This window comes from Mesocricetus auratus, unplaced genomic scaffold (genome assembly GCF_017639785.1).
Source record: "Mesocricetus auratus isolate SY011 unplaced genomic scaffold, BCM_Maur_2.0 Super-Scaffold_4256, whole genome shotgun sequence".
In the NCBI taxonomy this organism is placed as follows: Eukaryota; Metazoa; Chordata; class Mammalia; order Rodentia; family Cricetidae; genus Mesocricetus; species Mesocricetus auratus.
This window is the reverse complement of record NW_024429182.1, coordinates 21,155,260-21,176,427: the sequence shown is the minus strand read 5'-3', so window position 1 is coordinate 21,176,427 and position 21,168 is coordinate 21,155,260. Positions and strand designations below refer to the sequence as shown.

General features: G+C 46.3%; 1 protein-coding gene across 50 annotated transcripts in view; it reads right to left on the bottom strand.

Annotated features, from left to right (window-relative positions):
* The window catches only part of Sorbs1 (sorbin and SH3 domain containing 1), a 224,215-nt gene that overhangs the window by 32,480 nt on the left and 170,567 nt on the right, over nucleotides 1-21,168 (bottom strand). For 21 of the 50 annotated variants that reach the window (XM_040744733.1, XM_040744762.1, XM_040744828.1 and 18 more), the window contains 6 exons: nucleotides 18,414-18,479; nucleotides 17,771-17,872; nucleotides 13,549-13,592; nucleotides 3,163-3,335; nucleotides 1,207-2,673; nucleotides 507-592 (listed from right to left, as the gene is read on the bottom strand). In XM_040744733.1, the coding sequence (XP_040600667.1) occupies nucleotides 507-592; nucleotides 1,207-2,673; nucleotides 3,163-3,335; nucleotides 13,549-13,592; nucleotides 17,771-17,872; nucleotides 18,414-18,479 (1,938 nt within the window). The remainder of the gene's footprint in view (nucleotides 1-506; nucleotides 593-1,206; nucleotides 2,674-3,162; nucleotides 3,336-13,548; nucleotides 13,593-17,770; nucleotides 17,873-18,413; nucleotides 18,480-21,168) is intronic. The other 29 variants (XM_040744846.1, XM_040744856.1, XM_040744860.1 and 26 more) reach the window with 4 other exon arrangements.

Below are 21,168 nucleotides of genomic sequence, written 5' to 3'. Positions count from 1 at the left end.
TGTACTGTTGGGAGGAAGGATGAGAATGTAAACTCCGGTTTCCAAGCTTCCAAGGCTAAGTACAATAAAGGCCATGTCACCCCCCTGCAATAGGCTGAGGGGAGGTGGCATTTATAACCCAGTGACTGGAGAGAAATCAGTCAGCCCTGCTTTCGGGGAAAGTAGACTACAAAAGAGGGATGGAGCCCAGCCCATATCTTTAAAACACTTGCCCATGAAAAGCCATCATCGCTTCTAGGCACAGTACCACATCACCCTCCTGATAGGTTTCTTTTTTCTTTTTTCTTATTTATTTATTTATTTTTTTGGTTTTACAAGACAGGGTTTCTCTGTTTTGGAGGCTGTCGGTCCAGCCTGGCCTCGAACTCACAGAGATCCGCCTGCCTCTGCCTCCCGAGTGCTGGGATTAAAGGCGTGCGCCACCAAAGCCCGGCCTGATAGGTTTCTAAAAAGCTCAGTTCCTTCATTGTTTCCCTCCCTGAACAAGGTTAAGACAGGAGAGTTACCTCTTTATCATCATGCCGTCTCCGGATAAATTCTTCTGCAGACTCCAAGTAATCAGCTGGTATAAAATGTCTTGGTGACTCGGAATCTTCAAAACAACACAGCAGAGTTAAAACGGGCCAAGGTTTAGTGGGCAGCCAGGTTTTTTTCTATTATTAAGGTCAAGTTTATAAACATTGCTGAGTAAGGCTCAATAACAAATTCTGAAGGAAAAACCCCAAGCACCCACCCCACCTGCTCTTTGGATTTAATACAAAGACAACTCACCAGAAGGCCAACGGTGAGCAACAAAAGGGACATTCTCTTAAGCATCCCTACAAAGAGGCGTGCAGGCTCTAACAGGGACAGACCATTTACACTCACACACACAGGGCCACGGTGAGAGGCTGCCTCTCAAAAAACCACAGGGAGGCTGGGGATTGATGCAAACAGGGGTTTGAGAGTTCAAATGAACCCAGTTCTTGGATATGAGCTAAACGGCCAATTTTTCTTTCGAAACAGTTTGGTGGTTAGTCTAAATGAAGTGGGGGATTTGTGTTTTAAAGAAGTGCAGCCACTACAAGCCATGGTTAATTGCCAAGCAAAACAAACAGAAGCAAAAGACTAGGCAGAAGATGAGCACCAAGGGCACACAGAGGGAGGGACAGGGCAAGCCAAGTGGAGACAGGGGAGGTGAGACTGGTCAAACACACAAAATGCCACCTCCGCGGGCCGCCGCCAGTTCACTTTGTGGGTTGTTGTTTCTGTCCAAGCCATGGTCTGAGTAGGGCACAGGGTTTCCGTTATTAATGGCCCCTGTGCAATCCTCCAGGCCTGCGGATCTGTCCAGAGAGGGCTCTGAGTTGTGGCTAAGCCTTGCCATGGTGTGTCGGGAGGACAGGCGGGTGGGGACCACGGGTTTCCCGGCAGAGTGGGGCTGGTCCTGAGGGCCCTGGCTGGGGAGGTCTGCCTTTTGGCCGGCAGGGGGCCCTGAGGAGTCATTGGGGGGAGGCTGTCTAGGGTGGTGTTGAAGGGGTTTTTTCAACCGAAAAGGGAGGGGGCTCATCAGGTAGATATTTCTGAGGACACTGTTCTTGTCCCCCCTGGAATCGGAGCGCCAGTCTGGCTGCCTGGAGGACTGCTGCTCATGCTTCCGGATAGTGGTGAAGCGCGTGTATGAGGCCGGGCAGGCGCCCTTGCACTTGTTGAGGCGATGTTTGGGGAAGTCTCCATGAGCACTGCCCCCGCTGCCCTCCCTGCTGTCATTGGAAGCATTTGAACAGTGGTCTAGCTCATCGGAACAGACAGAATGGGGCTCAGAAGGCACAAGGCTCCTGAAACTCAAGGCATGGTCCGCCATATTGCTACATGTGGGGGACGCAAAGGCCCCTCCAGAGTTCATGCCGTCTATCTCTCTGGGACGGAGCTTGGTAGACTCCAGGAGGGACTCGGCTGAACGAGCTGAAATCAGGCCGCTCCTAGACAGCACAGGTGTGGGGGATTTGCTCAGCCGGCCAGAGAAGTCCAGGGATGGCATGGACCGGGACCTCTGAATGAGCTGCTCAAAGGCCGTGATCCGGGAAGACACCGTGTGCTTGGGGATATGCTCTGAGCCCTCTTGGCTGGCTCCCAGCTCACCCCTGGCTAATGCCAGGCTGCTCCTTTCAAAGTGGGAGGCAAGATCCCGCACGCTTGAGGAGGAGATGGATCCTAAGGAAAGACCAGCTCGGTTGATCTGGTGCATGTCCCGGTAGAACATGGAGAAGTGCAGTCCGGCCTTCCTGGAGAGAGGGCAGGGCCTCCTGGCGCTGGTGCCATACTCCTGTAGGCTCATGGTGCTACTGGACCTGCTGTCGTAATCCCTCCGGGAGCGCATGAGCAGGTTCTCGATGCTCCCCCCAACCCGGAGTGGGAGGCCTCTTTTGGAATCACTCAGAGAAACGCAAAGGTTCTCACAGCTCTGAGCCTTCTCTGAGGGCAACAGGACACTCTTCTGTTCCTGCAAAAGAGCGCTGGGAGCAGAGAGCCTGGGTTTGAATTTAGAAGGAAGGATCTCCGAAATGCAGGCTTTCGCAGCCGACAGGGGTTTCTTGTGCTTACACCCAGGGCCTAAAGCATTGCTAGTGTGAAACGTTCGGCTATGGACTGATGATGAAGAAATCATGTGAGCATTCCCGCCTTTACGATCCACTGGTAAGCATGCAGAATAAAATAAACACACCCATTAGGTTAAAGCTGGAAGCTGCCTTTAAGAAGAAGAAGAAAAGAAAAAAAAAAAAGAGGAGAGGTAACATGCTCATTTGTCACACGGGCTTTAAAAAGTCTCCAGTTGATGTCCAGAAGCAAAATAATTTGTGCTGCAAAGCAGGTGCAAAGATGCAACGAGAGAAATGGCCACCTGGCAGTTAGGGAAGGCTGAGGCTCAGCTAACTCTAGGAAGAGGGTATTAGAACAACAAAGAGAGAGAGATGTTTCAGAGACAGCAAGGTTGAGGGTGGGGTCCATTAATACCAGAAAGAAAAATGGCCGGCAGGAAAATAAGTAAGGGGCACGAGCAGGCTCCAAGGCCTGGACTTGGACCTGAATAGCCAGAGCTGTCCCTGTTGCTGGACGTCCACCCGCTGCCAACACTCAGGTAGGTAGGAGACAGACGCCTGCAGGCTTCAGCCTGTTGGTTACCTTTAGTGGAAGCCGAGCTGGAGGGTCGCTTGAGCCCACTCAGGCCCTGAAGAGGGATGTCGCCGCCTTCCAAGACACTTTTATAAATCTGCCTCTCATTCTCCAAGCTAGCAAGAACCCCGGGGGTCCCATCTGGTTCTCTCTTCACTGCATGGAAGTTGGAAGAATATATACTACGAGCAAGGTCATTTTAAAAGAGAAAAGGGGAGGGAGGAGAAACATACAAAGTTAGCTTGTTCAGTATTCTTCTAAAATGCCTGTTTGTCACCAGTTGAGAAGAAAACTGGTTTCTGCTCAGGCCCTGGGCTTTCTCAGTGCCTGTTCATTTAGACACAGATTTCTGCAGACGGCAGGCCACCGTGGCCTGGGTACACAGGGACACTATCTAAGCAACAAAGCTTCCAAGGTATAATGACTCCATTTGCGCTCTACAGAATAAATAAGGGCCTGTGATCCCAGCACCTGGGCGGCTGGGGCAGGCAGAGTTTAAGTCTGAGGCCGGCCTGAGCTACACAGTGAGATCCTATCTTTTAAAGAAAGAAAAAGGGTGGGTAGGATACCAAGGAGCTGAGTGGTTATACACACGATGCCATGACCAGGGACATGAGCAAAAGATACTGAGGACTGAGGTGTGGGCAGAAAATTCAAGTCCACGGCCTAGATTATATCTCCTAGGTTACTTTGCATGAGAGTGTTGACTGACAGAAACATCAAAATCACCAGCAAAAGGAAGAGAGCCCTAGGCCTCTTCCCCTGTGGCCTCAGGGAAACCAGCCACTGAGCAGGGTCAGACCTGGGATTCTACGTGCCCTTATCACAGCTAGGATTTTGTCCTGAGCCTCTGGCTTAGGTGACCTTCTTGTCTCAGCCTCCACACAGCAGAATCTACCACCACGCCAAGCCTAACAGCCACATCGAGAATTCACTTCTTCCAAAACATTTTTCAGAACCTGACAGCATTTATCATTCACACACTGTGGCCCAATTATTTGCTTCATTATTTTTAAAGCATAAACTTTGTTTTTAAACTCACGTGTTATATATATATATGTGTGTGTGTGAATGTTTTGCCCACATGTATGTATTTGTACCACATACATGTCTGCTATCCACAAAGGCTAGAAGAAGGCACTAGACATCTAGGAACTAGAGTTATGAATGGTTGTGAGCCATCATATGGGTCCTGAGAACTGAACTTGGAGCCTCTGAAAGACCTACAAGTGCTCTTAATTGGTGAGCCATCACTCCAACTTCTGATTCATTTATGTTTTTAAAGGTCTATTGCTATTTTATGTGTATCAGTGTGTGCCTGCATGGGTGCAATGCTCAGAGAAGCCAGAAGAGGGCATCGGATGCCCTGGAGCTGGAGTTACAGACAGTTGTGAGCTGCTAGACACCAACCTGGTTCCTCGGCAAGAACAGTAAGACTCCCAACTACTGAGCCATTTCTCTAGGTCTTCATTTATTTTATCTTCTTTGAAATCTAGGTATTTTTCTAGCTATTGTAAATTCTTTTTGGAATGAGTGTGACACTTCTCTCTGGCCAATGAGGCAGTGGTTCACATGCTGCAGGAATCAAGGGTATCAAGTTTCATTATCATTATCACCAAGTATCATCTGCCAAGGCGCCATCCCAGGAACAAGTGGTACCAGAACCCAGGAATCAAGGGAGAGAGGAGTCTCTGAGATGCAGTGATGGCTGCATCTTCCAGTCACTAAGTGCCTCCAGCAAGAATAACAATAACTGCTGCCACTACCTGGAGCTCACCACAGGCTACAGGCTTTATAACAGCTATTTCAGGGGCCTGTCTGAGGCTACAGGTCCTTCCTGTTCTCTACAGCCTGGATGAAGGGATTTTTTTTCCTTGTTACCTGAAATAGGAAAGAAAAAAAATCACTGGAACCCAAAAGACAAGAAAACCAAGTCTCAAGGCTGAAAACCATGCAAATGAAGCCAGCACCAAGCTGTCTTCTGGGTTCCTCTCTCACTTGGAGAAAACTTAGAGAGAATCACACTGGACTGACTTTTTCCCCCAGGGCTTTGCCTTGATTTCCAAGAGCCCTCTGGACTATACTGCTTGTGAGGACACCCAGTGAATGTTCCCAATGAATAAAAGGCTACACTTTCTAAATGTAAAATCTGGCATACTTTGGACTGAGTAATGATACACCTTGGTACATAAAACCATGGAAAAAGGTGATTTAGAGATCCTTACCCTGACATCAGTGACCAGGAACCATAGCTATGGTGGAAGAAGCTTCACTGTAAGTAATCAGGACAACCCGGATGGCTGTCATCACAGGCACCCACAAACCAGCCTGCAGGCACTCCCCATACCCTAGAGAAAAGGATTTGGCTTTCCTAGGCTCAGGGGTCAGGCCTGGCTGGAGACACTGGCTCTGTCCAGGCAGCTTTTGACCCACAGGTTTTGCTAAAAAAATGAATGAATGAATGAATGAATGAATAAATAAATAAATAAAATACTCCATCTCCTCATCCCTGCTGATGAAAAACTCATGGGCTGTTAAAAAGGAGGATCCAAAGGGTGCTTCTATAGATACCGCCTCCAAAAATGTGGAAGTTCATCTAAATTGGCTTTTAAGGCTGTTTGGGTTTCCTAATTAAAAGTCAGCATAACAGCATATTTTATCACTTTTGTACAAATCCCAACAGCACAACTGTTGACATGCAGCTGTCCTGTGACTCTGTCAGCCCCCAGCTTCGGGGACTGAGGACTCTGGTGTGAGGGCGGCACTGGAGAGTAACTTGGACAGCTTCTACCCTGCCACCTGTATGCTCTGAATCACCCCCGCCTCAGGCAGACCTCCAGCCCACCTCTACTTTCTCACAGCCGCCTGGCCTGACCTAGGGCCTCTACCTCAGCAGCCTCAGTACTCTCCCATCCAGCCTGCCTGCTCTGTGTCCCACCCATTTCTTCCTGCTTCCCATAGAATGACAGGCCAGCACTCAGGAAACCTCTGGGAATGCAGTTGCTACAGCCAAATGTTTTCTTTCTGATACCAAAGCTAACAAAAGAATGTTTTTCCCAGATGCCCAAGGTACAGCCAAGGTACCTTATTTAGGGGCAGTACCCAAGAGCCTCAGCACGTGTTTTTAAAGACATCATCGCCAACAGCTCCCCTAATGTTGGGTCATTTGTTCCACTGCTCAAAAGAGAAAACTGAGGTCAAGAGTGGTGACTACATTTGCTTATAATCTGAGTTCCCGGGTCTTGACTATATCTAAAAAGATCAGACTTGAGAAGTCACACTGGCTCATTGGCTGGCTGAAGGAGCTACAGCCAGAATTAGCAGCTACTGACACCAATCAGAATCAGTGAAGTTGGAAGCTCAGCTCTGAGAAGCCAGTGCTGAGTCAGGTTTGGGTTCAGACTGAGTGATCCAGGGACAGGCAGAGAACTGAGCCTCCGGTTGAGAGGCAGAGCTGGCCGTGGGGTTTTAAGAGGTTTCAACAAAAACACACTCACTGGAAGAATAAAGTGAGAGAGCAGAGCTCACTCAGCTGCTTTCACGTGCACTAACAGAGGTCTGGGTGCAGTGGACAGGGTTTTGAAAAGCCAGATTCTAAAAAGGAAGGCACCCACTGAGATGCGCTTACATTTAAAGTTGTTTAAAAGCTTGCAAATAAGATGGTGTTCTTGGCTTCGGTTTCTTTCATTTGTAAAACTAACCCTGGTTGTGCAACTATCTGGGAGAATCCATCACGAACCTGTACACCTTTCTTTTAGACTCCGAGATGACTGACAGGCGCATCACCTGGGTTCTTCAGACATCTCCAACCCAACACATCCTAAACCACACCTGGCCTGTTCAGCCACCTGCCCTCACTCAGGCAGAAAGCCTAAGGAATGAGCCCCTTCTTTTCCTTTCTCCCAGGCTCTTTAAGCTGTCTCCCTAGTCTACATCAACCACCTTACTCTCTCTGCTCCCAGGTTGTCTTTTCACTATCACTCATCTATGATCCTGCTACATGTAACCCCTCCCAGTTTCCAGCCCCAACCCCTGCAATCACTGCTGGTATTACATCTAGGAAAGACATATGGCAATCCATTGTGTGCTCATTTACTAAACAAGTACTTATCGAGCACCTTCTATGTGTCAGTCACTCTCATAGGTGGAAGAGATTCAATAAGGAACATAACTGACCAGTTTTAGCCCTGGAGAGATGACTTGGCAGTTAAGAGCACACCCTGCTCTCTCAGACCTGAGTTCAGCTTCCAGATGTCAGGCAGCTCACAACTGCCTATATCTCTAGCTCCAGGGGATCTGACACCTTCTTATCTTCAAGGACACTGAACTCCTATGAACTCACACATACATACATACATACACACACACAATTGAAAAGAAAATAAAACTTATATCTTTCCTGTTCAAGATAATTTGACAACATTACGAAGAAAAACAAGTAATTGCCATTAATGCAATTTTGTGGGAGGGAGTCCATATAGTCCTCTGAAGTTCTATCCTAATAGAACTTAGTGATAGATGAAAATTTTATTTCTTTAAAAATTTTATAATATAATGTTCCCATTACTCTTTTTTCCCCAGCTCTACAAAGCCTTCCTTGATCTCTCACCCTCCACACAGTAAGAGGTGCCCACTCCCTTCTGGATCCCAGCATTACATTAGCCTCACTGGATTCAAGTTACTGCTAACAAATCTGTGTCACATCACAGGGAGCCCTGGCAGATTGTCAACTGCATTAATCTCCCAAAACCTGGTGCCCAGTGAGGTTGTTTAACAAATGCTGATGGAATAGATGACTCTAAACTCAAATACTACACACAAATGCTGATGGAATAAATGACTCTAAACTGAAAAACTACACATATAACCTTATTTTTTAAGGCTGAGGAATCTCCAGTGTTTTATATAGATCTTCAGGATGTGTTTTGTTCTCAGATTAAGGAAACTGCAGGTTCAGAAAGAGAAGCTTTCCTTGAGTGCCACCTGCTGGATATATAAAGTTCTAATCAAAAACACTGAAGACAATTTATGCTGGAGAGGATGTGGAGAGAGAGGAACACTCCTCCACTGCTGGTGGGAGTGCCGACTCATACAGCCTCTTTGGAAATTAGTATGGAGATTCCTCAGGAAAATGGGAATTAATCTACCACTAGACCCGGCAATTCCACTCTTAGGCATATATCCAAATGAGGCAAGTTCATACAACAAGGGCATCTGCTCCACTATGTTCATAGCAGCATTGTTTGTAATAGCCAGAACCTGGAAGCAACCTAGATGCCCCTCAACTGAAGAGTGGATAGAGAAAATGTGGTACATTTACACAATGGAGTATTACTCAGCAGAAAAAAACAATGGAATCTTGAAATTCGCAGGGAAATGGATAGCACTGGAAGAAACCATCCTGAGTGAGGTAACCCAGTCGCAAAAAGACAAACATGGTATGTACTCACTCATATATGGATGTTAGACATGGATCAGGATAGTGCCAGTTTGCACTTCCACTGATAGAGAGTCTGGGAAACAGGAAAGAACCTAAAAGATATGCATATATGCATAGTACCCAAGAGAAGAGGATGGAGACAAGATCCTCTGAATGGATGGGGAACACGGCGAGGGGTGGGGGGGAGTGGGACCTGGGAAGAAGAGAGGGGGTGAAGAGAAAGAGAGTTGGTCATGGGGGAACAGGAAGTTGAGGGGGTGGGAGTAGAATAGGGGGAAGAGGGAATCATAGGATCGAATACAGATCAGGCACCAGAGTGACCTCGAGTGATCTAAAGGGACAACACCAATTGGCAAGCTAAGCAATAGTGGAGAGACCACCTCGAATGCCCATTCCTGATAATGAACTTGATGACTATAACCATCCGGGAGCCTTCATCCAGTGACTGATGGAAGCAGAGGCAAACACACACAATTAAACACTGAACTGAACCCAAGGAACCCAGTGACAGAGAGAGGAGTGATGAGCAAATTGGCAAAGAATGGGCTGGCAAAACCAGCAGAGACAGCTGATCTGAACAGGGGAGAGCTCTTGGACCCCAGACCGACAGTGGGGAGGCCAGCAAGGGACTGATCTGGACCCCCCCAAATGTGAGTGTCAGCGAGAAGGCCTGGGCAACCTATGGGACCCTGAGTTGTGGATCAGTGTCTATCCCTGGTATACAAACAGTCTTCGTGTGCCTATAGCACAAAGAGGGATGCTCTCTCAGCCTGGACTCTTAGGGGAGTGCCTGGACCCTACCCAGAGTAAAATGACAGACTCTAGATATCCCCTATGTGGAAGGATTTGGCAATAGGGTGGGAGGGTGGGGGGGAAGGGGAGTGCGGGAGGAGGGGAGGGAGAGGGAACTGGGATTGACATGTAAAACAAGCTATTTAAAAATTAAAATAAAAAATGATAAAAAAGTTCTTTTGGTTAAGCGAAGACAGTTTTAATATGTTGAAAGGATAAGTAATGGTTAGATGAAAATTACAAACTTAAAGATCTGGAAACACTTGGAGAATAAAAATATAAAACCAGGCATACATTATGATAGTAACTATAAAAAATGCACTTGAGGGACAGGACTGGTCACTGTGTTAGGATACTGGAACTATTGTTGACTATGTAACAGACTATGGTTGACTGTGTTCTCACCCTTCCCGGGCTCCCTGCCCTGCAGGCGCCACCACCACCACCACCACCACCACCACCACCACCACCACCACCACCACCACCACCACCACCATCATCATCATCATCATCAATTTTTGCTTGTTTGTCTTTTGAGTCAATGTTTCCCATCTCCCAGGCAGGCCTCCAACTTTCAATCATCTGGCACACTGCTACACCCAGCTGTTAAAATTGTGAGATAATCAATGCTCATGAATAAAAGTCTACATTTCAATCCGCCCAAGAAAGTGGCCTTAAGGTTAATTCTGTGGGTTCCACAAAGCTGCTAATGGCTCCTCATTCCTTGGCAATGTCTCCTCAACATGTCACCCCAGTACCTCCATCAAGAGGCTCTAGTTGCAGTGAGCTTGGGAAGCTGGAGTCCAGTTAATTGTGACTTGGGAGCTTATTCACTACTCTTTATGTCAGGTACCACGCTTGGGCTGGTACCCCACCAGCTCCAGACCTCAGCATTTGATGCAGTTTGTCCTACCAAACATTTCAGACGAGCTGTCCACCCACCACCAAAATCAAACTGAGGTCTGTGGAGACTTATTTCAGTAATAGAAGGAAGACTGGAAACCTGCTGTGGTGGTGCACACTGTTAACCCCAGCACACAGGAAGCAGAGGCAGGCAGATCTCTGTGAGTGTGAGGCCAGCCTGGTCTACACAGAGTTCCAGGACAGCCAGGGCTATACAGTGAGACCCCATCAACAGAAAAAGAGAGAGTGAGGGCGGGAGGAAGATTGGCTAGGAAAACATCACATAAAAAGGCTCAGAGTGCCTGAAAAAAAGTGGGCTCTGTTATATTCATCACTTTCAATCCTGCTAGGCCAGTATTGCAAGGAGTTGCTTATATTGATTGTATTTAGCAGCTTGATATCGGCAAGCTTTATTGAGTGCTCAGCAATGTTATCACCAAGTTTGCACCAGAATAGTTTAGGTGAGGTTCTACTACTAACACCTGGCCCTGAGCATCACTGCTCCTGCTTTGGGTAGAGCACTGGTACAGCAGTTATGAAACTGTGAGCAGAACACTGCCCTAGTGTGCCCATTTCCACACCAGTACCCTGGAGACTGATGCTTACACCTGCTCCTGGGACGCGCGGAGGGATAATGTGAAGAGAGGACCCAGTACTCACTAAGTGCTCAATAAGCATATAAGTACGATGAGACCTGTGTTCTTGACCCTGACTGGCCATGGTAGTGACTTCTACTTTCAGCCCTCATGTACTTCATCCTTCTGCCACTTTGCCTGCCATTTATTATACTCATTCTGTGGGGGTGAGGGGATCTCCCAGACAGTCAAGGGACCATACAAAAATTCCTATTGTGATAAGCGCATAGTGCTAGCAGAACTTAGAAATTTACTGAGCCGGGGGCACTCGGTGAAGCAGGCTTCTCTGCCCAGTGTAGTTCAGGCAGATGAGAGGCAGAGGGAAGGCCCGGCAGCAGTTAACTCCAGGCAACCCTGAAGCAAGGGGGGCAGAGAGCCCTGATTAAAATGCCCAGTGCAACCAAAACCTACCTCACCTCAGTTTTATCAGGTCTACTACCTGGCACCCTGGAGATGGAAGGCCTCACCCTTAGGGAGTTTATAATTAGCAATTAGGAAAGTATACACAAACGATTCAGATAGCTGGCAGAGAGGCTGAGGCCAGAAGCCTGTCCATAAGAAAGTTCAGTTAGTACTTGTTTATACAGCTTAAGCCTTTGCTATCTACTACGGATCTGCTGGGGCAAGATAAGGGTAGCCCTGAAAATGTTCAGCTGGGATAACAGCTGCATGGGAAAGCCCCGGGAAAGGCATGCTGGGAGAAAGATTAGAGGGAGGACTGTTATGAATGGGATCTATCTCTAGCTGGACACACGCCCTTGTCTCCTCCCATAAAGATTAATCCAATGGGGCAGGTGGGTGGGTGGCTTGGGTATGGGGTCATCTCTAGCAAGGCAGTTTCACCTTATGATAATGTGCTTTCCTTTCCAGAATTCCCACCTCCAATGCAGTCCAATGGAGCCACCATGATGTTCTGCTGGATCGGCAAGCCTTTCCGAAGCTTGACAGAGAAAGATGTAACTAGTTTTGTTTTCTTTTTCTGTCAGCTGCTGGCCAGAACCTAAGTCTGCTTTTTAACTCCCTAATTGACACTTTTGGCTTCCTTACTTTGTCAAAAGCTCCCGTGCTGACCACGTGGCTGCCTGCTGCCAGGTGGCTGGCCTGTGAGGGCCTAACTCAAGCAGCATGGCTTTTCCTTCTCAGTCCTTCCGTCTAGGCAGCTAGGGATTGATGCCCTGGGGTTCTCCTCGTAAGTTCTAATAAGCTGTCCTCAGGCTTCTATCTACCCATTCTTAAATTCTTTTTAATTTTTTTAAATTTTAAAAATTCTTTTATTTAAATTAGAAACAAGCTTGCTTGACATGTCAGCCCCAGCTCCCTCACCCTCCCCTCCTCCCCCAGCCCCCCTAACCTCCCACCCAATCCCCACTCCGCTCCCCAGGGGGAGAAGAGGAGGGGAGAGGAGGACATGGGGGAGCAGGAAGGTGAGTCGGGGGAAGAATAGAGGAGAACAGGATGAGAGATAACATAATAGAGGGAGACATTATAGGTTTGAGGAGAGATCTGGCACTAGTGAGATCTCCAGAGATTTACAAGGATGACACCAACTGGCAAACTAGGCAATAGTGGAGAGGCTACCTTAACTGCTCTTTCCGGATAATGACATTGATGATTACCTTATATGCCATTCTTAAATTCTTTTATTAATGAAACTAAAAATCTAGAAGGTACCCTAATCTCTCAGGTTATCATATGGTAGACTGGGTAGCCTGTTGGGATACCCCAAGATTTCCATTTCTTTCCTGCTTTTCAATTAATTGTCAGAGAAAATAAACCCATTCCTGCACCCCTAGACAGTATCAGTTACTCCATGAAGAAGTGAGTGGGAGATATGTGCATTGTGCAGTCAAAATCGTAAGAATTGACAGAAGGGAGAAAAATCCATGTCCATATAAAAATCTAAGCCCTAGATTTTCATCCCATAAAGCAGGACTGACCTAAGACCCTAATCCCACCATCTGCCCTGAATCCTACCATCTGCCCCTCTATCTTTATTCCACGCCCGGTACATCTTAGCTACACTCCCTCCCTGCAAGGTTCCACTGAGACCAATTTTGATTCAAATGTAGACAAACAGGACAATAAGAAGACAAAGCAGATAGAAGCACCTACTGTGTGAGCCTGGTGACCCAGTTAGATTCTCAGAGTTCACAGTGAATAGAGAACTGACTCCCAAAACTTGTCCTCTAACCTCCTCCCAGCCACACCCCACATTTAAACTCTCTCTCTCTCTCTCTCTCTCTCTCTCTCTCTCTCTCTCTCTCTCTCTCTCTCTCTCTCTCTCTCTCTCTCTCATGCAAAAGAAATAAAATAAATGTAGGCAGATAACTTCCCATTCCAAAGGTAAAGACACCAACCTGGAGGAAAGCTAATGGACAGCAACGTGAATCATTGTACATGAATCATTGTAATGTTAATTTGGAGAAAGGGAGAACAAAAGAAAACTACAATACCATCAAACTACTGGACGACAATGCCCAAGGCCTGGGACAGCCCACTGCCCTGAGCCCTCCGCAGCACCGAAGCCCTTGCCACCTGTCACACACTGGGTCCAAACACCAGCCTTTCTCACCCTTGCCTAGTCCATCACACACTGGGTCCTGAAAACACCAAGTGGCTACTTACTATCCAGGAGGCTCTGGTGTGACATCTGGGCTGATTGCTGAGCTCTGTAAAAGAAAAAGGAAAAGGAACAGTGTGAAAAGAGAAAGGAAGAGTGATTTGTGTGGATCACAGGTTGCAAAGCAAGGGAAAGGAGACAAGCCAATTCCGTTTGGTTATGTAGACAGCGCCCCTGAGGGACAGCGGCTTGGACATAAAGACTGTGAGGGGTGCCAGGCTCTCATCTTTTTCCTCACAGGAGATGAAGCCACAATGCAGGTGGGGCCAGAGGTGGACTTCAGCTCACATTTATCCTCAGCAGCAATCCCAGGGAGCAGAAGCCCCTCCATCTGTGCCTCTCCAGTCCTCAGAAACCTTGCCAAGCCCACTGTAGATCCTTCCATGCACCCCACACGCCACACCCAGGAGGGTCACACAACACTCTAGGTAGAAACTGCATTTTAAAGATGCATTTTAAGATGATCACACCATGTTCACACAACTCATTTATGCCTGTAAGTTGAGAAGTATGAGAATGAGACAAAATTCCACAAAACCCAGTAACAACACTGTCAGGACAGGTTGGGGGATGCTTCATAGAACTATAGGCCACTAACAAAAGGCAGAAGTCAGTCAAGAGCTACTAAGAAGCGAAAGCAATGTAATTCCGTAATCCAGAGGTTCCTCGGTTGCATTAGAGAAAGAAAAAATGCCAAGGGTTCAACATATTTGTGGTAAGTAAATCAATGTAGAAGTTAACTTTTACAGATATCCCTAATTAATAATGACTATAATCCCTACTAATAACCATTTTAAGGAAAACAAACTACCTGGAGAAGAGACACTTAGGGAAGAGAAGGACACTGAAGGTGAAAGAAGAGACTGGATTAGGGAAGAGGAGATGACAGGGAGGAGAGGTGGCTTCATTGGGGGCCCCTCACTTAACTCAGTCTTTTCCCTTAGAGGCACTGGTGTCCCAGGGTGAGGTTTCCCTCTCCTCCCCCAGAGCCATTACTTTTCAGAGAGGCTCTGTCACACTCAACCCCCAACTCAACCCCATCATCTTCTATCCTACATTTGTGTCCCCTGCCCACCTGCATCATGAGGTGCCTACCTCTTGGCACGTGCCCCATTCTACTTTTGAAGACCTTGCCAGTGCTCCACAATGAAAATCCTTGACCCTGTTAGGTCCTTCTGGGTCACCCTTCCTGTCTTCTCCTTCCCTCCATCCATGTGTCTCTACCCCACGTGTCCTCAATAATGCTACACCCTGCAGCACAAATTCCTTTTCATAAACTAACACCCAGAAAACAAAGTCTATATAAATTTCTACAACCCATTCCCTGGACGTATCCTAGGAATTTATCTTTATTTGTTTATTACTGTGTCGGGGAGGGAACGTGTGTCACGGTGCGCGCGTGGAGTCAGAGAACGGCTTTCTCAGTTCTCTCCTTCCGCCTACTTCATCCAGCTCCAGGGATGGGAGCCAGGTTGTCAGGCTTGGACAGCAAGCAACGCCCACTCACTGAGCCATCTTACTACCCCAAGTCCACTTCTATTGATCTCTCTGGAGCAGCTGGCTGGGGAGTCTGCATTTCTCCTCTTGCTCTGCATCATGCATCCCTCCACTCTCTGAACTGTCCTTCCTGTGCCTCACCTTGTCTTGCTAGTGCCATCCAACATCCGAGTGGGTAGCTGTCGGTCCCTACATCTCAATCTTTTACTTGCTGACAGCTGGATGTCTTCATTGACTCCCAAGACCCCACAATCACTTCCCTGCAGGCAACTCTGATGGGCTTTTTAAGCCCTTACCTGCTTCCTAAGATCTAGTGTTATTGTTCCTGCTGCCTTCTGGATATCCCTACCTGATATCCAGCCAGCATCTCAGAAGCCAAATACCTGAAACCAACTCCATGACTTTACCTCTGCATTGATTCTCTTTCTAGCTCCCTCAACATGGTGATAACCATACTCTTCTAGCTGCTAAGCCCAAACCCTTTCCCCAGCTCATCATTCCTCACGCAACTACATAAACTAACCCAATATAACTCCATTGGAAGCCTCTCTCCATCTGTCCTTCCCTCCTCCCTGTTGGTGTCTCCACAGAGTGGACTCCCACCATGGTCTGCTTGAATTATTGCAGCAACTTCCTTACCCTCTGACACATTTTCTGCCTTCAATTCATCTTCTTTAAGGGAATAGTGCTCTCTCACTCAAAAACATCTTTAGCTACATCAGTGATCTGAAGGAAACCCAACATCTCCTCAGTCACACTCCTGAGTCTACAGTCTTTCCCAAACCTGCCCATCCCCCCATTTCTTTTGAACGTGTACATTCTATGTTTCCCTAGTACCTCAAAATGGCTATCTCCAATAAGTGTGGCCTCAACTGTCATATCCTGAAGACAGTCTCTTTTGTGTGTGAATAGAGCCCCTGCAAGCATGTCTCACATATGGTCAAGACTAACAGCACCAGTCCAGGAAAACGGAAAATGGTTTGTGGATGCATCAGACACTTCCTTGCCCCATGGTGTCTCTGGCAGGGTTTGCGCCCTTACAGAGGTAGCTGTCCGCTCTGCTGTGCCCCGTCTCCGCATGAGTTCCCTTGTTATGTCTGACTACTTTAAAAACGTCTCTTGATTTATTTTAGCCAGCCTCTCATCCAGCATGGCAGCCATTGTTATTAGGCCATATCCACAGCCAGAACTCATTCTAGAACAGGCTGGGATAGTGTCTTCCTTGAATCTTCAATCCCACAGTAATTATACCAGGTTCCTGTACTCGTGCTGTTAGAAATCCCACTTTATCTTTCTCCCTCTCGATAACCTGTCTGCCTCAGCTGAGTATGTGACAACTTACCGCTTTGTCTCCTTTCAGTTCTGACGGAGGAAAAGAGCTTCCCCCTCTTTTATCCCAGACTCACAAGGAGGCTACCATAAAACAGTGGTTTCCCTGCCCCTTCCTGGGTTTGAGTCTGCAGCCACGCATCTGACTTCTGTGCCCAACTTCCTTGCACCAGTGGTCTGACCCTGTCTTAATAATGCTTCCATACAGCCCATATCCAACACTAACTGTACATTTCCCATGGTGTGAGGCCCTTCCTGGCCACTGCAGCCGTGTCTACATTACTGTTTTATTTCTTCTAAAACCATTATTTCCTCGTAAGAATCTCTTTAGTTTCGTCAGGGAACTCAAAGCACACTTCCGCAAATAGAGAGCACCGGCTGCTCTTCCAGAGGGCTGGGGTTCAATTCCCAGCAACCACCTGGCAGCTAGCTGACAACTGTCTACAACTCCAGTTTTAGGGGGCCTGACACCCTCACACAGACATACAGACATGCAAAACAGCAATGAGTAAATTATTTAAAAACTATGGGTCTGCATGTGAGTGTGGGCTTGTGTGTGAAGTGCTTACTCATGGAGGTCAGGGGCTTTGGAGCTAGTTAGAGGTGGTTGTGAGCTGCCTGATGTGTGCCAAACCAAACTAGGAGATTTTTTTTATTATAACTCTATTTATTTTATTATTATTTTGTTGTTTGGTTTGGTTTGTATTTTGAGACAGGGTATCATTATAGCCCTGACTGCCTCCTTACCCCTTCCTACCTTTTAACACAGGCCCAGTTTCAAATGCGTGTTTCCAGGCTGTCTGCTATCTGGAGTATGTTTTCTATTGAGAACTTGCTGACCTCTACAATGACAAATACCATTTCTATTTCTGTTGCCCTGAGCCCAGCTACTGCTGCTGTGTCTCTCAAAATGACCTCTGAGGTTGGCATCTCCCAGGGCTACAAAGAAGATAAGAAAAACTGCCCCCCCAATAGCACTTTGGAAATTCAAAGCCAAGGAAAAAACTTTAAAAGGTCACCAAAGAAAAAGTACAGGGTATGGTGGGTAGGGGAGAGTCCAAATTATCAACTATCCTATACGTATTTGAAAAACCCATTTAAGGAAGATGTCAAGCTCGAAAGGAATCCAAACAAGAAAACTGACCGTGTGTGCATGTATGTGTGTCTTCACAAACACATGTGCATGCCTGTATGAGTGTTGCACACATATGTGTATGTGTGAGTACGCACACGCACGTGTGTGTGTGTGTGTGCACGCACAAACAGGATTCAGAAAGCCATGCATCTTAAAGCTAGCAGCATCATCCTCTGTCATGTCCACAACATAAAGTCAAAGAACAGAGAAGAAAACAGAGCAGGGCCTGAAAAGCAACCGACATGGAGAGAAAAACTGGGAAATACCTGTGGCGGGTTTGCACTGGGTGACTTATTAACCGTCTCCACTTTCTCTAAATCTGCCTCTAACTCTGCTTGGCTGAAGCTGAGATCTTTTTCTAGATTAGTCTGGTTCAAGAAAGAAAAGATGAGAAAGAATGTTTTAGTTTAGAGAAAAGGAGAAGGAATGGAAGGTTAAGTTTGAAAATGAGGGTTTTTTTTTTCCTTAGAGTCGTATTTTAATAGGGTTATGAAGGCCTAACTCAATCACAAGAACTCACTAGAAATTAGTCTACAGAGAGGCAAACAGAGAGAGCAATATTAGGCAGGCTCAGTGAAACCCTGGGTGTCAGAGCTTCAGACATCTATTCTACTTCGAATGAGAATTAAAATACCACAAAAACCTACCTGTGAGGACAGGCCTGCTTCCTCTGTGTCAGAGTATAGTGACTGTGACAAGAGTTTTTTGTTTTTAACTCTAAACATTAGTATATGTCTCACAGACTTCGTTAAATATAGTTTCATCACCAAGTCAAACAAGTTACTAAATTAAAAAACAAAACAAAACAAAAAAAAACAGATCTAAGAAAAGAACACAAAGCCACAACACACTCACGGCACCCAAAGCTAGAGGTCTAGCACACAGTCCGCGGAGGAGGCACGGGATTACCTTCCTATCCTCTCTAGGAAGGATAGAGCAGTCTCCAGGAGTATAGTCCCATATCTTTTTGGGAGGCTGACGGGAAGCAGAGGAGGAAATGAAGAAATGAGCATAAAGACATAAAGACAAACACGGGGGGGGGGGCTCAAACAAAGAGGGGCACGCTAGGAACCAGACTAGTACAGAAAGGTGAACTCAAAGCAAAGGGCTGGGACTCTGCCTGAGACACAAAGCTGTCCGCTCCCCAGGGACGGGGAAACCTGAAAGCACTAACTAGGAAATGTATTTAATTAAGTCTCAAGACTAAATCAATCCCAGAACCTCAATACTGGAAATTTAAATTAAAAGGGGGGGAAGCATCAATATAGATCTGAACAAATTAGAAGCTCTTCTTTTCACACAAAGACTGACACTGGAGAGTTTACATTTTTTAAATAGTCTCGACTACTGTAAGAAAAAAAATCATTGCATGTCAATAGATGTGTAACCTACAGACTTAGCCACTGGAGGGAAACCAGTACTAAAGGTGACTCTGGTTTGTACCACAGCACCCAGAGTGTGGTTCAAAGGTATCCAGAGTGGGAGTTCAAACAGAGCATGTGACCATTTCATACCAGCAGTTTAAGCGGCATGTAAGCTATCACTAGAGACACACCCCATCCTCCTCAGCCATGCTGCTTGCTCTTGGCCCCTTCATGGAGAATCAAAGAGATGGGAATCTGCCAGGAGAATCTATAGGCTTAACAAGAGTATGTGTGGAGTGAAAGCTATGCAAACTCCCAGAGACTTCTAACTCTGAACTTTTCTCACAGAAGTGATTCTCTGACTGTGACTATATACTCAAGATCTCCCAAAATATGACTTCTGGGAGATCAGAAACAGGAGATCATCAAGAGCTCCTAAGACAACAGCACACAAATTTCATGTCAATTAACTCTACAGAAGCATTTGAAGGGCTTAACATTTGAGAAACATCATCTTGAATTTGTGGCTAGAAACTGAATCAATTCTGTAGAAATTGGAGAGAAAGGGAGACTAAAAGGCCGGGGTGCTCATTTTCCCTGTAACGCCTCTCCAAAAGAAAGGCAAACGGACTCTGGCTGTGTTAGCTGACAGCAGCAGGTCCGTGTATATGAGTTTTGTGATAAGATCAGTGGTAACGCACCTGCCACTCATTCTTAGCACTTACTACATCCCATGGTTGTCTGGAAAGGGGGCTTTTTCATGTGTGATCTCTATTTTTTCTTACTTTCTTTGTCTCAAAATTCCATAAGCAATTGTCTACAAGTTAAATTTGCTTTGAATAAATCAACCACCTATCCCAGTGGTCCCTAGACTCTTGAATTATTTGTAATTTTGTGGCAACTTATAGGTCAACAATCAGGATCTTGTTGCAGTTTTCAGTTCTTTTTGAGTGACTTTAGGAAAGGAGGTTGGGAAAGAAAAAAACAGCTGAGCAACTGTCTGTACCAAAGTTCTAGTGGCTTTTACTCAGGAATAATGGCCCTAAGTTGGTGTGAGAACAACAAAATCAAAGTAGAGATGATGCCCTGTGTGAGTTGCAGGTGCCTTCTTTTCATGAATGGCTGGCTAACACGTCTTCCAAAGCGGCTTCCATGGTTTATGCCCTCCATACTCCATTATAATTAAACAAGGAGAGAAGGAAAAGTCCTCACTCTCCTGCTCCTTCCTCAACTCTGTTGGCTCAACTAGATAACAAGTCCACCCTGCGGACGTCTCAAACCATGTGTAGACATTCTCTCAGGGATGTTCCTAGGGAGATGGCCCATGTACTTTTGGCAAGTCTTCAAAAATTAAGGATATCATATATATATGCCCCCTACCCCAAGAGAAGGTATTATTTGACAAAAGGCCTGTATTCTCCATGTTTATATGAGGTAACTTACACAGTGTTTTGTAGAACTGTTAACTTAATCAAGTTATTCTCAGGACCTGCTTTCTAAAGGCTGGGGCTGAACTATTATCTAATACCAACAAGAATTGTTTATAGTGATAGATTTATGAAACATATTACTAGTAATGATTTAAAAGAAAGTCCCCTACCTTTTGCAAAAAGGTAGTATTTCAGATTAAACTAGTTTAGTTATTTGGTAGATGAGGGGATGACTAACCATCTGTAGATCCTGAAAGGGATTTCAAAAAATCATTGTCATGGATTCTGGAGCAAGCAATCCAAAACAAGTACCTCTTGCTTTCCGTGAGCACATCAACCACAGTGCTTTGGAGGGGACTACACCTATCAGTATGTTTTTGCAAGTGGAAAAGACTGGTGCGTCCAAATGGTAAACAGTAGAAAAGGGAGAGAGAAAGGAGAAGAAATGAGCTGTGCACTGTGCACCAAAGCTCTAAGGAGGGGAGAGAAAAGCTAAGTGCATTGAGCTAGATGCTTCCTCTCAGCTGTCCCTAGGTGGCGCTCGTCATCAACAACAGATGGGGCCTGGGAGGGGAGGCTATGCATGGAGGAAGGCCCAGAGGGGAGGACTACCCGTTCCTACAAGTAGAATGTAGACAACTGGGCCCTCCTAACTCGAAGACACCTGAACTTACAAGCTCAGAATCCTTAAATTAATTCAGCAACTCCAAAGCACAGCCTGACTTTCCATTGTCCTTTTCTTAATGAAAAATGCAAAGCACAGGATTCAACAATTTGCTGAACTATGAAATCAGTTCCTATCTGCAAACAAAAGGATCATCCGAGACCAAAACCAATGGTCAGAGTCTCATACACGTCTATTTGCTTTTT